The sequence below is a fragment of the Heterodontus francisci genome, chromosome 3 (assembly GCF_036365525.1).
Source record: "Heterodontus francisci isolate sHetFra1 chromosome 3, sHetFra1.hap1, whole genome shotgun sequence".
Classification (NCBI taxonomy): Eukaryota; Metazoa; Chordata; class Chondrichthyes; order Heterodontiformes; family Heterodontidae; genus Heterodontus; species Heterodontus francisci.
Window position 1 is genome coordinate 132,605,509 of NC_090373.1, and position 15,480 is coordinate 132,620,988.

General features: G+C 43.5%; 1 protein-coding gene across 11 annotated transcripts in view; it reads right to left on the reverse strand.

Annotated features, from left to right (window-relative positions):
• Positions 1-15,480, reverse strand: part of LOC137360749 (fibrocystin-like) — a 604,145-nt gene that overhangs the window by 195,220 nt on the left and 393,445 nt on the right. For all 11 annotated transcript variants that reach the window (XM_068026018.1, XM_068026015.1, XM_068026020.1 and 8 more), the window contains 4 exons: positions 13,590-13,718; positions 8,876-9,013; positions 7,688-7,801; positions 1,452-1,539 (listed from right to left, as the gene is read on the reverse strand). In XM_068026018.1, the coding sequence (XP_067882119.1) occupies positions 1,452-1,539; positions 7,688-7,801; positions 8,876-9,013; positions 13,590-13,718 (469 nt within the window). The remainder of the gene's footprint in view (positions 1-1,451; positions 1,540-7,687; positions 7,802-8,875; positions 9,014-13,589; positions 13,719-15,480) is intronic.

Consider the following 15,480-nt stretch of genomic DNA (forward strand, 5'->3'; position numbering starts at 1 on the left):
TTTCCTGGGTAGTGCTTCCTGCAAACTTCACCTCTCTGCTGCTCCCTTTGCTCCTATGTAGCTACAGGTCTATGACCAGCAGGTTGCAGGTGCTGATTCTGGTTATCTTGGTCCTCATCAATCTATGTGAGCATAAGCAGCACCCATCCTAATGTGATGGGACAAACCTCCAAAGTGTAGAAAGTAATCTCTCAGCAAAAGTAATGTGAACAAACCTTTTCCCACCAGCAGGTAGGAAAGCAACTGTAAGTACTGAGTATTTATTGCCATATATATTTCCCCTCGATTGATTGAGCCCCTCAATTTCCTTGTGTAAGCCATGTTTTCACTGGCACATTTCAAGCAGCACAGGAAACCTATGGGTCCAATGTTAAATCACTCAACTAAAACATATGATAATTGGCAACCCACCTTTCACGAGATGGTTATGCGCACGCAGCCTAACACACTCCAGTGAGATATGGGTTGGCAGGTTGGAGCCAGCTTCCTATAGCACTGTCAATTTCACCAGTTCTAACCCTCCACCCACTCCCAATCCCACATACTCCTTCTGCTTAATATTCAGACAATATTAAAGGTTAAATAGGGCTATTTTCATGGTAAATAGAATATGGGCTTTAAAACTCAGAGCAAAATCAAATAGAGGATCTAGGTTTTGCGCTGTTGTGTTTGCCCTGAGCGAACAGCTATTGAAGGAGATCCGGGTGCACTGGCTCCCCAGAATGGATTCTAACAGAAAAAGCAAAGCACCATGGAACCATTCACCAGGGGCTCAGGAAATCTTCCAATTCCATGTGACGCCAGGGAGGAATGGAACTGAGAGTGAAGGTATTGAGTTTCTGTTGTGAGATGAACAGATTGGCTGTGTTAATCTGGTTCTCATTTTGGGAACCTAATGCCCACATCAAGCATTCATAGATCAGGTATAACACAGAATAGATGTAGGGTACAGCTGCCTTTACTTTGCCTTTAAAATGTTCATTAATGCAACTTCTGACGGTTAGTAGAACAGAATGAAATATTTACAGGGAAGATCAACAGAGTTCCGGAGAAATATATTCCACTAATAAAAAGAACAAACTAGCTAAGAATGAGATGCCACTAAGAGATGCGAAAGATAAACTCTCAAGAAATTATACTGAAATTCCACTCAATAGAGGATGAAAAGCATAGGAAAGAAGTGAAAAAAAGACAATTAGGATGACCAAAAAAGTGAAATGAAAATATCAAGGAATGTAAAAAGAAATAGTTAAGTTTTCTATATGCAGATAAGTAACAAAAGGAGAATTAAGATAGGAAAAGGGACACTAAAGGATGAGAATGATAAACTCTTAGGAATGGATATTGAAATCCCACTTATTTTTAAGGAAGGTAATACTGATCTGGTTTGTGATTCTCTTGCATGAGGTCTTGCTGTAATACATTATCCAATTCCCAGCCATCTCCACTACCTCTCATTTCCAGGTGAAACGTCAAATCCAAGACGAGTCCAGGATTGAGTAGAGTAAGAGCTGTTGATTTGCAATTTCCCATAAACACCTGGGCAAAAAAAATGAAAGTGCAGAACACATTATGATGCTTTTAAATTCAAAACATAAAAATCAGATTCAATTGTTCAAATAAGCTCCTAACTGAAATAAGTTGGGCATTCTTCTACCTCAGCTATCGTTAAAAGGATAATCAAAATTTAAGTATGCCTTTGTGATTCTTGGTTGCAATGATTAATATTGCAAATTTCGTAAAATTAAATAAATGAAACTACCTTTTCGATGAGTTTCATTCATTCTGCTTCTATTAAATATTCATTATAATATAAATGTTTTCACATATCACAGTGGAATAGAACCTTCCGAAAACATGCTCTCTTCCTGCCAATTTTTTAAACTTATTTAGTAATTTTACTGTCACTTATTCTGGTTGTCAATTCCTCCAAACAGACACAACATTGCATATTTTGATAATTTCTTTTTGTTGTGCAAAAGCTCCAACATTTTGTACATGCACACCAAAGGACTTGTGCACATGCAAAATAGTCTTGTACACTCATGCAGACATACATATATCCTGATACAGGTCAGAAATTAATAAGAGTAACACCTGAAGTAAAAAATGTAAAAAGGGAGAAGCAAAAGAAGTGGTCATCATGATAATAGCAGAACTAATGTCAAGGACAATCAGCTGTAAGAGTACAAAGTACAGATGAGTTGACAGTAGTCATGCTGAATATCCACTCTTCTCACTAAAGTGGATTACCTTCATGGAAATGTATTTGGCAAACAAATCCACAGTTACAATCTGATTTGTATAATTGCAACATCATTTGAACATTACGGAGTCGTCGCATTGCACACTAGTTAATTATTATTATAATTTAATTATTCCACCGCCAGCCTGGAAATGGGCACCTTCCCATCTGTCACATGGGTGGCCACCCCATTGCAACCACATGGCAGGTGGTCATTTTGCATACTGGAGAACTGGGCCCCACACCCCCCCGCCCCATCACACGACAGGGGTGGGATGAGAATCACCGATTATGGCGTCAGATGACTGTGGTGCAGGTGCAGGCGCCTGATTGAAAAGCCTTCCAGCCCTGCATTTACTGATGCCTTAGAGTCATTGTCCACTTGGAGGAGCTTTAAACTAATCGTGACTGGTTCCTGTAACCCTCCACCCCCCAAGGAGGGCAGCACAGGATGGCCAAGGCAAGACAAAGGGTGGCCCCATGGTTCTGTATGCCTCCCTGAAGATTCCACTACAGGCTGCCAGGGAAATGCAGGAGGTTCTCTTCCCCAATGATGGCAAGAAGACATCCTCCCACAAGTAAATCTGGGTGGAGATCGCAGAGGAGGTCAGCAGCCATGGAGTCACCCAATGAGTCCAGTGCAGGAAGATGGTCAATGACCTCTCGTATTCTGGTAAAGGGGGTGCTCCATACCACTCACCTTTTTGGATATTGCATGTGACAATGTGGTATGATACGCATGATGGGGAGAGTGGCATGATTTCAGCAATCACAGAGGGGCGAAGTTAGGACCTCATCTTGATAGATGCATGGCTGTATCTCAGCCACAGAAAACCATCCTGCATAGCTCACCCTCACTAACTCCCCTGACAGGGTGTGTCAGCATGAGAGATATCAGGTCCCCCAGTAGGGGACGAGGCTCGGACACTAGCCAAAATGTCATGTTGATCTCTCTGCCAATTTCTACTATCTCCATCCTTCCTATTGCAGGACAAGAAGGCCCACAATGGGAGGGAGACAGCCTGGACTGGCTGCGGAGTCCCTGATCTGCCTCCTCCCATCATCACCGAGGAAGAGGCCTTGGAACTAGCGGGGTTCCAAGGCAGCCATGCAATCTTGGATGGGGAGATTTGAGTACCTATGCGAGAGACTGAGGATTGGCCTCTATCGAAATATTCATTAATTATGGAGAACCACATCACACATGGTTGACATGATGAGATCTGCACAGCCTAACCCACACACATTTGTGTTCTCTCATGCAGGCCATCATGCGCAGGGGACCACAGCCAGAGGGGGACAGCCGACCACCTCTGAGGAGGACGACTACTCAAAGGATGCACCGTCCCATGACTCTCCTGCACCTTCCACCAGCGCAGACACTTTCACATTAGTGGGTAACCACGTGGCTGTATATTCAGGGTCACAAGCTGGTGAGAGCAACACAATACAACCGAGCAGTTGGCTGAGGCTGAGATAGTCGAGGCCTCTGACAGTCGGAGGACTGTGGGTAGCCAGGTCCATGCTGAGCTCCAGGCTGATGACAAGACTCTGATGTCAACAGCACAGGGAATGCTGGAGTTGCTGAGAGAGATAAAGCAATGTATGACGGAGCGGCCAGAGGAGTCCATCTATGCCATGAGTGCTGCCATGTCTCAGGCATGTGAGCGCATGGTTTCCTCCAGCGAGAGGTTGGCGACCCACATGGAGAGCCAGATCCCACAAATGTGCGCAGACCTGCACATCATCGCCTTGGCCATGAGCTCAATGCAGCAGCGGCAAGACAAGAGAATAACCAGGAGCCTGGAGATTTCTCCTGCTCCTCATCCTTCTCTGGTGAGCAGTGAGGGCCACGTGAGCCTCCCCTTATGGCTCGCTGTGTGTGGACACCAGCTCCTCAGCCCCTCCGCCAGTGAGCTCAGCTCCAACAGCCGCGATGCCTGAGGATAGACCTGCACCAGTGCAGGACTCTCCTCAGGTAGCTGGGGACTTCCAGACCTCCGGCAGCCAGAGGATGCCCATTAAAGTGATCCCAGGCCAAGGGGCGGCCTGATCAGCAGCCTGCTTCCAGCCCAGCTGCTGTCACAGGGTTCACACCACATAGGAGCACTCGCAAACATTTTAAGAAAACGACCTATTCACACTTTGGGACTCACGGGTGTAGATAATATGTAATGTTGTCATCAATTAAAAGTGTTTTTGTAACAAATCATTAGCCATCATAGTTTGAATGCTATGTTCCATTATGCCTTAATTGTGAGCTGCTGACTTCCCCCTTAGTGCAGTGCCAATATGACCACAGCCCTCATTAACATATGCTCTCCCATGGGCACTAGCTCACATTGCAACGGGTCGCATGTCAGGAAGCACAAATGGAAAGGAGGTGACAGAATTCATGCCTGAAGGTGAGACTTTATTACATTCTCAGTGAGTGGACATCAGGGTGGCTGTAAATGGCTAACTATGAGTTTGTCTCTTGCCTTCTTTGCGTGTCTCTCAACCTGCCTGACCTCCAGCACTGTGTCTTCACATCCATTGGTGCTTGCCCCTCTCCTTCCTCTGCATCCTCCTTGTCGGTGAATGCATGCTGCTCAGGCACCTCATATTCACATAGGACCTCCCCCTCTGCAGTGCTAGATTGTGCAGAGCACAGCAAACCACCACAACATGCGAGACCCTCACTGAGGAGATTGATGGAGGCAGCAGAATCTCATCTGTAGCGGCCCAATGGCTTGTTTGATGGTCACTCGAGTGGAACCGTGGCAATTGTTGTACCTCTCCTCTGCTGCATTGCGAGGGTTCCTCACAGGTGTCAGTAGCCGTGTCTTCAATGGGTGGTCCTTGTCCCCAAGAATCCATCCCTGAAGTTGAGCAGGGATCCTGAAAAGCTGTAGCACCTGGGACTAAGTATGTAAGCATGGTGGCTTCTTCCTGGGAAGCGGGCACACACCCGTAGGAAACACTTTTGGTGGTCACAGACCAGTTGAACATTGATTGAATGGAAGCCCTTCCTGTTGATGAAGGTGACTGGCTGATCCATGGGAGCCTTGATGGCCACAAGCATTCAATCTATCACACCTTGCACCTGGGGAAATCCAGCGATGGCTCCGAGTCCAATGGCCCTCTCTGCCTGAGAGTCAGGATCAGTCCGGTAGTGCACATAGTCACCGGCCCTCTTGAATAGGGCATTGGTCACCTCCTTGATGCAGCAGTGGCCTGCTGCCTGAGAGACCCCATACAGGTCCCTGGTGGATCCCAGGAAAGATCCAGATGCTAGTTTAGGGCCATGGTGATATTCAGGGCCACTGGCATGGCATGACCCCCAAATCTTATAGCTCGCAACTCATCCTGCAACAAGGCGCATAAGTCAGTGATGGCCTCCCTGGAAAGCGATAGTCTTTGCTGACAATGGTACTCGGACACTTGGAGGTAGCTGATCCAAGTCCAGTACACTCTCTGCTGAACATGGGCTCTTCTTGGCCTGGCAGGCTGCCCTTGCTCTCATCACTGAGTTTCACAGACAGTTGCAGCTGTGTATTGGCCCTCCCCCATCAGAGGCAGCGCATCATGTCATGAGGATCCAAAATACAGGGTGTATGAGGCCCATGCAATGTGACCTGTAGAGGCCTGCAGATTGCTATCAATGAAGAGCTGAACCTACTGAGCCGGGAAGCCACTGAGCTTTTGACAATCCTCTCAGCAGAGTCCCGGATGGACCTCAGAGCCCAACCTTGCTGATGGCACCACCACCCCCCCACCCCCCTCTTTTCTAGCAGTTTGAGCAAACAACCACATCACACAGCTCTTTGGTAACCCAGTGTAGCCCACCACACCCACACTAAACACTTGAACAGTCCCCCACAACACACACTGAACCCTTTCAGTGCCCCACCACACCCATACTGAACCCTTGTTAAGCCCAAGAACCCAAACCCCCTTGCAGAGTCCCTGAGACCCCGAACCCCTTGCAGAGTCCCCGAGACCCCGAACCCCCTTGCAGAGTCCCTGAGACCCCGAATCCCTTGCAGAGTGCCCGAGACCCCAAACCCCCTTGCAGAGTCCCCGAGACCCCGAACCTCCTTGCAGACTCCCTGAAACCCTGAATCCCCTTGCAGAGCCCACAGCAACAAAGTCCAACAATGGCCTCCAAATCCCCTATGTAGAAATGCTCAGGACTGCTTCCCCATCATGGCAAAATGGCCTTTCACCTCACTGCCACCAAGTTTAACGAATGCGAACACAAAGGCATGAGAGTGCCGTCCGCCATTCACACAATCAAGAATGCATTTAAAAGAGCAGTTCAGCAATTTAAAATAGCTTTCCCGCTGCTGACAAAATCCAGAGCCAACATCAGAGTGTTGGATTTCAGGGCAGACAGCTCCGATGCTATTCTCCATCCCTTCACATCACCATTCCCGCTTTTAATGGCCACATTAAATTCTGCCCTATAGTCTCAGTCACATTGCCTCAACGATCCCCTCACACTGCTGGTTTTCCAGGATCAGTTATGAAAGACCCACAGATTTCTCAGCACAGAACTCTCGTCAGCTGAGTAATAACAAACATTTTTTCCCCAAGTATCCAACATCATTAGCAAACCAATTTGTAATATCATCAACTTTTTCTGAGGAGTGGTGGTAGGAGGGATGGACAAGAGAAAGATGGGGCAGAAAGCCAGGTCCTGCCCATCCTCTCCCCTGCTGGCCTTTAGATGCAGTAGTCAGTGAAGGTGCAGCCGGTTAGCGGTCCCAGTGGGTTCAAGGAAAGAGAAATGGAGCTTGAGCAGGAAGACAACAGGAGGCCTCACTGCTTGATTTTGCCCCATGTTTGATAAGATAAATATCATATTCAGTGACTCTCTAATACATATCCTGTTTATGCTGTGGATATAATCAGACACTGTTTCAAAAAGAACAAAAGTTGATCTGATTCATTGTAGATGAAGGTGATGTGACACATGTGACAGTACAACAACAACATGACATGGTCACAAGGCAGGAAAAGCATGTTGGTCAATTAATTATTCTTTTCTAGTGAGTCAAGATGAGGGTCATTCAGCCATTTATTTCATTTTTTTTTTCAATTTCCCCAAAGATACTAAAAGCATGATGCATTTTTAAATTCAAGACTTCTCCCCTTTCCATTTCAGAACAGAATTTCTAGCATGCCAGTGTTAGTTACATTTTCATTCCCATTTCTTCATTATTTTGTATCTTTATGAATTGAGATCATCAATGATCAATTAGAAACAATATACAATGTGAACCCATCTCCCAACTTAATATTTTCTTGTGTTGCGTTTCAACAAGAATCAAATCAAAGCTAAATGTTGAGAAAAAGAAGTGATATGTTACCCCACATTCGTCAGAAAACATCGAATTATAAATCACTACAGATGTAACACTTCCTGCTAGCATTATTTTTACAATAAGTACGTAGTACCTATAGTTCCAGCTTCTACATCAATTCCATCTAGGCGATTACAACCAACAGTAGCAGAGGTCTTGAGTTTAATCTGCACCTTCTGATTATCTTGCAGTGCATTCTGAGAGTTCCCTGTTTAAATAAAGTAAATTATAGTTACTTCAAAAAAAAATAAAGATGGCAAAAATTAATGATGTAAAGTTTCTTCTTTGGGCACAACTGGCAATCCGGGCACAAATTATACTTAAAATTGCAGTAGTTGGCTGAATTGTACATTTTGTTCAAGCTTCCGATCAAACTCATTTGCATATCGAAGGCAAAATCTTCCACAAACCAGTGTAGTTGGGCAGCATTTTAAAACGTAATTGTTTATTTCATGTTTTCTTGCATTAAAAAATATCACTAGATATATGTAAGGTAATAAATTGGTGGCGTTTTATTACTACTGCTGAAAATGGGTTTACGACAAAAAAAAAGCATTTTTAATCAGAGCGTCTCGTCCACCATCTGTGAGTAACTTGATTTTAAAATAACTGAAAATGACTTTAAAGAACTATACAGAATCATTTTCTAATTATACTCATGTACACTAGTCAGTTTCTTCGTAAATTAAATGTTTGCTAATATCTAAAAGCTTTCCAAAGGTGCTTATTAATGTTCTTACACCCAAAAAACAACTTATCTTTAAGACCCTCCTTGAAAGCCTGCTAACGGTGCAATTCATAGAAACTCACTGTGATGATTAATTCAATTTGGGGACATGGCCAATTTGGTGGGCTGGACCAGCTACCAGCGTGAAGTTTTTTTTAAACCAACGCAAAAGGTCACCGAATCTTGATTTCTACTGGACATAACTTTTTTGTGGACATAATTTACACCTGGAATTCTTCAATCTTTTGCACTGATTTGCCCGATTTTGGGTGAACGGTGTTGTAAGGACCAGCGAAATCTAGCAGGAACTCTACCCCTCTGAATAAAGCTACCAACTGAAAGACTATTGATATTGAAAAGCAGAATTTTGCTGATTGAAATAGGATTGCAAGTTTATAATGTAACTCTTCATACTAAAGGCAAAAGAGGTGAGCAAGATGAAGATGTTGCAATGTGGATGAATAGCTACATTAGTTAGTATTGAAATAAACTTCCATTCTGCCTTTATGAGCCATCTATATCCAATTTGACTCCTCTTGAACTTTGCTTACTTACCAATTATTAGTTCACCTCCCAAGAGTACAATACATTGGACGGAGAGGGCATTGCTACTGTTGATAGGAAATTCCAGTTTTCCCAGGATATAAAGACCTCTGAGAGGTGGGAGAGCCACATCCACCAGGATTGTTCTGCCTGAGGAATTGAAGATCGTTACTTAGTTAGAAAAAGATCTAATAAATGTCACTATTGAGACACTGGAATCCTTATTGTACCACGAGGTAGACCGTGATGGGGACGGTGGTGTAGCTGTAATGTCACTGAACTAATAATCCAAAGATCCAGGCTAATGCCCTGGGGACACAGGTTCAAATCCCACCACGGCAGCTGGTGGAATTTAAATTCAATTAATTAATAAAAATCTGGAATTGAAATCTAGTCTCAGTAATGGTGCCATGAAACTATCATCAACTGTCATAAAACCCATCTGGTTCACTAGTGTCCTTTAGGGAAGGAAATCTGCTGTCCTCACCTGGTCTGGTCTATATGTGACTCCAGACCCACAGTAATATAGTTGACTCATAACTGCCCTCTGAATTGGTCTAGCAAGCCACTCAGTTATCAAGGGCAATGAGGGATGAGCAACAAATGCTGGCCTTGCCAGCAAAACCCATGGAAGAATAAAAAAGGTTCTCAGGGGCCTAGATACCTCAGTGCTCTAAATCCCATGTAATTCCAACAGTGTGCAGTGACAACATACTAGAACCAGAGGCACAAGGACTAAAGTTGCCATTGGGCCTCATAAGAATAAATGAGATGAGTTAGCAGCATCCTGACACAGCTTACGCCTTATGTATTTTGTGCACTGTTCCACCCCCACCTCCCAAATTATTATTCTATTCTTCTTCTACTGTCCAGCAAGCTCCGCTGGAAGTGCACATATGAAGATGTTCGGGCAAGGTCAGGATTGGACGTGGCTATATTCTCACAGTCAGATAGGCTGCTGACCACCTTGGTCAAGATATACTAAGGATACTGCTTCTTAGAAAGACGGAGGTTGAGGGGGGACCTGATTGAGGTGTACAAAATCATGAGAGGTATAGACAGAGTGGATAGCAAGAAGCTTTTTCCCCAGAGTGGGGGATTCAATTACAAGGGGACACGAGTTCAAAGTGAAAGGGGAAAAGTTTAGGGGGGATATGCGTGGAAATTTCTTTATGCAGAGGGTGGTGGGTGCATGGAACGCATTGCCAGCAGAGGTGGTAGACGCGGGCACGATAGCGTCTTTTAAGATGTATCTAGACAGATACATGAATGGGCAGGAAGTAAAGAGATACAGACCCTTAGAAAATAGGCGACAGGTTTAGATAGAGGATTTGGATCGGCGTAGGCTTGGAGGGCCGAAGGGCCTGTTCCTGTGCTGTAATTTTCTTTGTTCTATAGAGCCGTATGGCAACGTGAAAACAGGAATCAAACCTTAAACACCACATCGGTGTATTTGTGCAGATTCACACGCAGGAATAAATTTCCACATTGAATCTCCCACTCACCCAGAGTAACCTCAGCAAAAGAGTCATAGAAACCTTGGAAAAACAGCATAAACACCCTGAAGGCCATTCTTCTAAAGTTTCCACGTTCTTCCATAGACATTGCAGCAGTTGATCAGAAGAATCCCTGTGGAAATTCACCTCCATGCCAGTTTAAAATACTGAATGACCTTAAACTAAAAAGTGTGATCAAGGGAATGGCTCAACTGGTTAAAGCAGCAAATAGCTGAGCCAATAAGACCAGCAAGGTCCCTAGTGTAATCTCTTGTCAGTATTACCATCTGATCTGAACTGGGACAACATAGGAATTTTACAATCAGCCTAGGTTAAGGAGGGGTAAAGGTATCAGGGCACCCACTCCTGACCATTATCCAGTAATCCCTGTTGGGCACTATAGTATAAGGACATGTAAGGGTTAATGCCGGAGATAGGGTGAGCAACCCCTCCCACCGTAAGGGTGATGATGTAAAAGTCACTTGGTACTGGGCTTTGGAAGGGATGAGTGACGGCACAAGGGGTGCTCGCTAAGGAGGCTTGAGGAGAGTGTAAATAGTATTGTGTAAATAATAGGAGAGTTATTCGTTGACCTTATCCTGACTCAGACATTCTCTACAACGTCCTTGCTACACTACAACACAACAGACACAAGAGTGTGAGGACAGAATCAAGTTTGCCTGTGATTCCCCTCGAGGTAAAATAATAACCTATGTACACTCATTGCTGTGGCTCACACATGAATAATGACGACTTGAAAGAGATACAAGTGGGTGACCAGCCTTCCAGCTGGAGTTAAGCCATGCCCCCGCAAGGAGTCAACCTTCTTAGTGATGGAGGAGGGGGAAACTGGTAGAAAGAAAAAGAATATCTGAATAGAGTGCAACTATGCAATGGTAAATTTCAAAGCGCAGTGAATACCTATTTTTATTGTGGAAGAACCTAAACACCTTTACGAGGATGAACCGGCCCGTTCAATTCAAGTTTCTTTGTTTGAGAGGAATGTTGAAGTTAATAGAATATCTGAATCTTGGTAGGTTCATTTCTGCCCATCACTAAATATATGTCAACAGGTTTCATGTGCAAGTTTTGACTCAAGACAAGATACCCCCACCTAGTGGTCCAATTGATAATGGATTCATTTCATCAATAGTCTAAGTTTCATTTAGTCCTGGTTTTTGAAACTTAAATTAAGGTAAGAACAGAGAAGCTTGACTGCTGTCAATCAACTTCTATATGACATTCAACCCATGCCTTATTGAGTTTTCCCTGGTAATAGGATTTTCAATCTTCAATATGTGAGTTGGATTTCTTTTTTAAACTGGATGAAGCTAATCTTTTCATTGCTCGTATTGTAATTTTTTCTCTTTCTATTTCCTAGTAAGTGCAGTTGAGGGACGAGAATCTGACCAATTGGGCAATTTCAGATATATTGGGGTTATGGGAGGCTAAGATCAGATTCAGAGAGGGAATGTAAAAGTCTATGCTTTGTAATTAGCTTCTAACTCTAATTTTGTATATCTTACAAGGAGTAGAGAATAATGAATGGGGTAATTGTGCAGGAAATTGAGCTCACAGAGAGCACAGGTCAGAGAATCAGGGCGATGATATTGTTGTCCCATCTCCAGGCCATGGAATGCAGGACTGAGGAATTACCCCCAATAGTTCCTGGAGTTTGCAACAATCAGTTAGATCAATTCAGAATAAAGAAGGATCTCCATCTAAGATGTTGCTCATGGCCCTCTTGTGCATGTTCAATTTTTATTTCAGATTTTCAGCATTTGCTTTTTTAGTAAGAGATCAGGTCTATTACCACTCCCACTGAAGACCACTCAAGAGTCATATTCACCAGACCTGAACCATCATGAAAGTTGGTGGAAATGATGAAACCAGCACTGGGAAGAAATGCAAGGCATAATTAAAATACCAAGTTGAGCAGTAAACATTTGCCAGTATGATCGTAACCACTGTTGCTGATGAATAAAATAGCTCCACAAGGTAATCACGTTGCCATTTTGATAGCATGATCTGAATCTGTATTGGTCTGAACTGGCTTTCACATGTTTCAGAATCAATATTGGCCCAATAGCACAATGTAAAGAAAACTGTACAACGACTGGGTCAAATGCAGCTATTTCAGCCTCGAGACTCACAATAACTCTCACTGCTGCTGTTCCCATGGACACATGCATCTGTGACAGCTAGATTGGTGAGGACAAGGTCATGTAGCTTATTCCCACTAAGCTAACTGAAATACAGACAAAAAGAAAGATTCTTACTGCTGTAAATCTGAAATATAGCAAGAGCATGCTGTAAATACATAATAGGCCAATCAACATTTGAAAGTGAAAAAAAAGTTGCTTTTTAGGTGGGGTGTCTTCATCAGTTGTGAAAGATTTGCTATATATTTTCCAGCATTTCTTACATCTATTTCTTTGGCCTCCTTATCTCGACAGACAATGGGTAAGCGAATAGAGGTGGTCAGTGGTGTGTGGAGCAGCGCCTGGAGTGGCTATAAAGGCCAATTCTAGAGTGACAGGCTCTTCCACAGGTGCTGCAGAAAAATTTGTTTATAAAGTCTGAGGTTTGGGACTTACCAACATTTAATTGTAGGTACAAATGACAGTATCACAGAAAAGATTACATTTAGAATGTACTTCAATTGCTCGGCAGGATTATTAAAATCTGAATTGTATTTGCATAGAAAATTCCATAACGGAAAGAAGAACAGCAATTAATATTTCCTCCAACTTGTTTTAAAATTCTGCAGAGGACATTTCATTAAAATATGCATATGTTAGTGTAAATGTTGGGATGAGAAACTCACAGAAAACTTAGTGAGTTTCAGAATTTGAACAGTATATAATTTTCCCTATATGGATTCCATACCTGCTTTTATTTGCTGATTCAGTTCAATAGAAGTTTGAAAGCTGAATGAAAACAGCCAAATTAAATAAACTTTTTTTTAAAGTTTTTGGAGAAATAGTAAACACGTTTTTGAAACAAACTAGTTTTCCTTCCCTTAAAGGATGATGCAATCAACAGTAATTTGAATTTTAAAAACCCTGCTAAGTGACTGAATATAATCACTTATGTGATACCTTTTACAGAAATGTTTTCACTTAAATTTCAGTATGAAAAAATATCTTTTTGAATGAAAGTATTTTAATTGCTAGTAACTTTTTTTCTGGAGTGCAGTTAAGCTTGATATATAGTATTCTATAAGATACCTGGCAATACAATGACATCATCTTCAGGTGCCGGCACAGTATGGTTGTATCCGCCCCAACCTTCTGCAACTCCCTCCCAGGACAAAGGTGAAGACCACATAGAAATCCTCACAGAGGGATTAGAAGGACCTGTTAAACAAATACCATTACAAATATGATGGGCTGAATTTTCCAGGCCCTTTGGGGCGGGCTAGCTAAATAGCAGGGGAAGGTGTTGGGAGGTGAACCCGTCTCTTCCCACTACCATGCCATATTCCAGTGGCAGGAAAGTTGGTGGCTCGATTGCCTGCTGGGAGGTCAATTGAGCCACTTAAGTGGCCAATTAAGGGCCACATCCCACTTCCGTGGACATTTTGCCCATGTCTGAAGGGTCCACCACTGAGTGGGGTCACCACCCAGTGAAACCTGATGGCCTCCCTGTGGGTTCTGTGGGAGTGGGGGGGCCTTCTTTATGGGCACTCCATGGCCCATGGAGGGGCCCTCGTGGCAACAGTGCCGCTGGCACGCAGTGATCCCACCCCCAATCGCTGGGACCTGCCTGCCTGGCCCTGGAGTCCCCCAACCCAACTTACCTGTCTTCAAGGGCATCCAGCCAGTGAGGTGCCCTCACCCTGGAGCACTGGTCAGCACTGACTAAGTCGTGCTGCTGAGCTGCCAGTCCTCTGATTGGCCTGGCAGCTCTTGGGCCGCCATTCTTAATTGTACAGTGGCCCCAGCAGTGGCCTCTTATTTGGCTGTTGCCTGCCAAAGCAGGATCGCTTCCCACTTTCAGTCCCAGTGGCAGGACCTCCCTGTTAAGAGCAAAATTCTGCCCAATGTATCAGTCTCCAAGCACATATGGAAATCCATGCAGAAGCAGGGAAAGCAAGGATTCTTGTGCTAGTGAGACCAAGGAAATATTGCCTGTATAAAATAGCTGCCTACAGTGAAGTAGGACAGATGTGACGATAAATAAATAATCTGGAGTATTCCTCATCGTCAACTGAAACCTGAAAGAAATCCTATACAAACTTACCCTCAGGGGAATAAATGAATGGTTAATGTTATTAATGTTAATGCTTGGTCTGTGCAGGAACAGGGTTGATAAACCAAACAGCCTTCTTCATTCTGTGCTTCCTTATTTTTATTACATGCAATAGTCCAGAAGCAACAGGCACAGTGAATCTTGCCAACAGACAAGAAAGGCTGGTGCCCCATTGAACCGCAGAAGTTTCCAGCATAGAAGAATGTCACTCAGCCCTTTGCTAGAGCAATCCATAACTAATTCCATTGCCTTGCTGCCTACCATTCTCTGTATCTTCCTTTGCTTCAAACATTTATCTGTTCTTCACTTAACAGATATAATGATGTCTACCTCAACTACTCCGCAGGCTTGGAGGGCCGAATGGCCTGTTCCTGTGCTGTACTGTTCTTTGTTCTTTGTTGTTCTTTGTCCCTCTGCCAAAGCTTTCCACGTTAACAATTCCTCCTATAAACGTATTGCTTCTAACTTTTCTACTCGCTGTCTTGGTGACAATTTTCAATTAGATCCCAAATCATGAATTTTGAAAGTTTGCACACAACTGCTGCTGTACTTGGTTTGTCCTCCTCACTCTTTTGAGCAGAGGTGTTCACCATGATTACCCTATAATCTCACATCACAATCTGCATAGCTAAGGAATACTTGTTTATCTAATGAACCCAAACACAGTTAGGACCCTACAGTTAATATCACTACATTAGTATCTTGATCTGACCAGATTATGCCATAAATCAGACATACAGTGGAGCTCCCTCTGTTGTAAGTGCCTCGGGGCATTTTTTACAATGATGCAGGCTCTATATAAATGCATATTGTTGTACATTGCTCTGATAATTAAGATAAATCAAGAAAAAATGATAATTTAAAAAA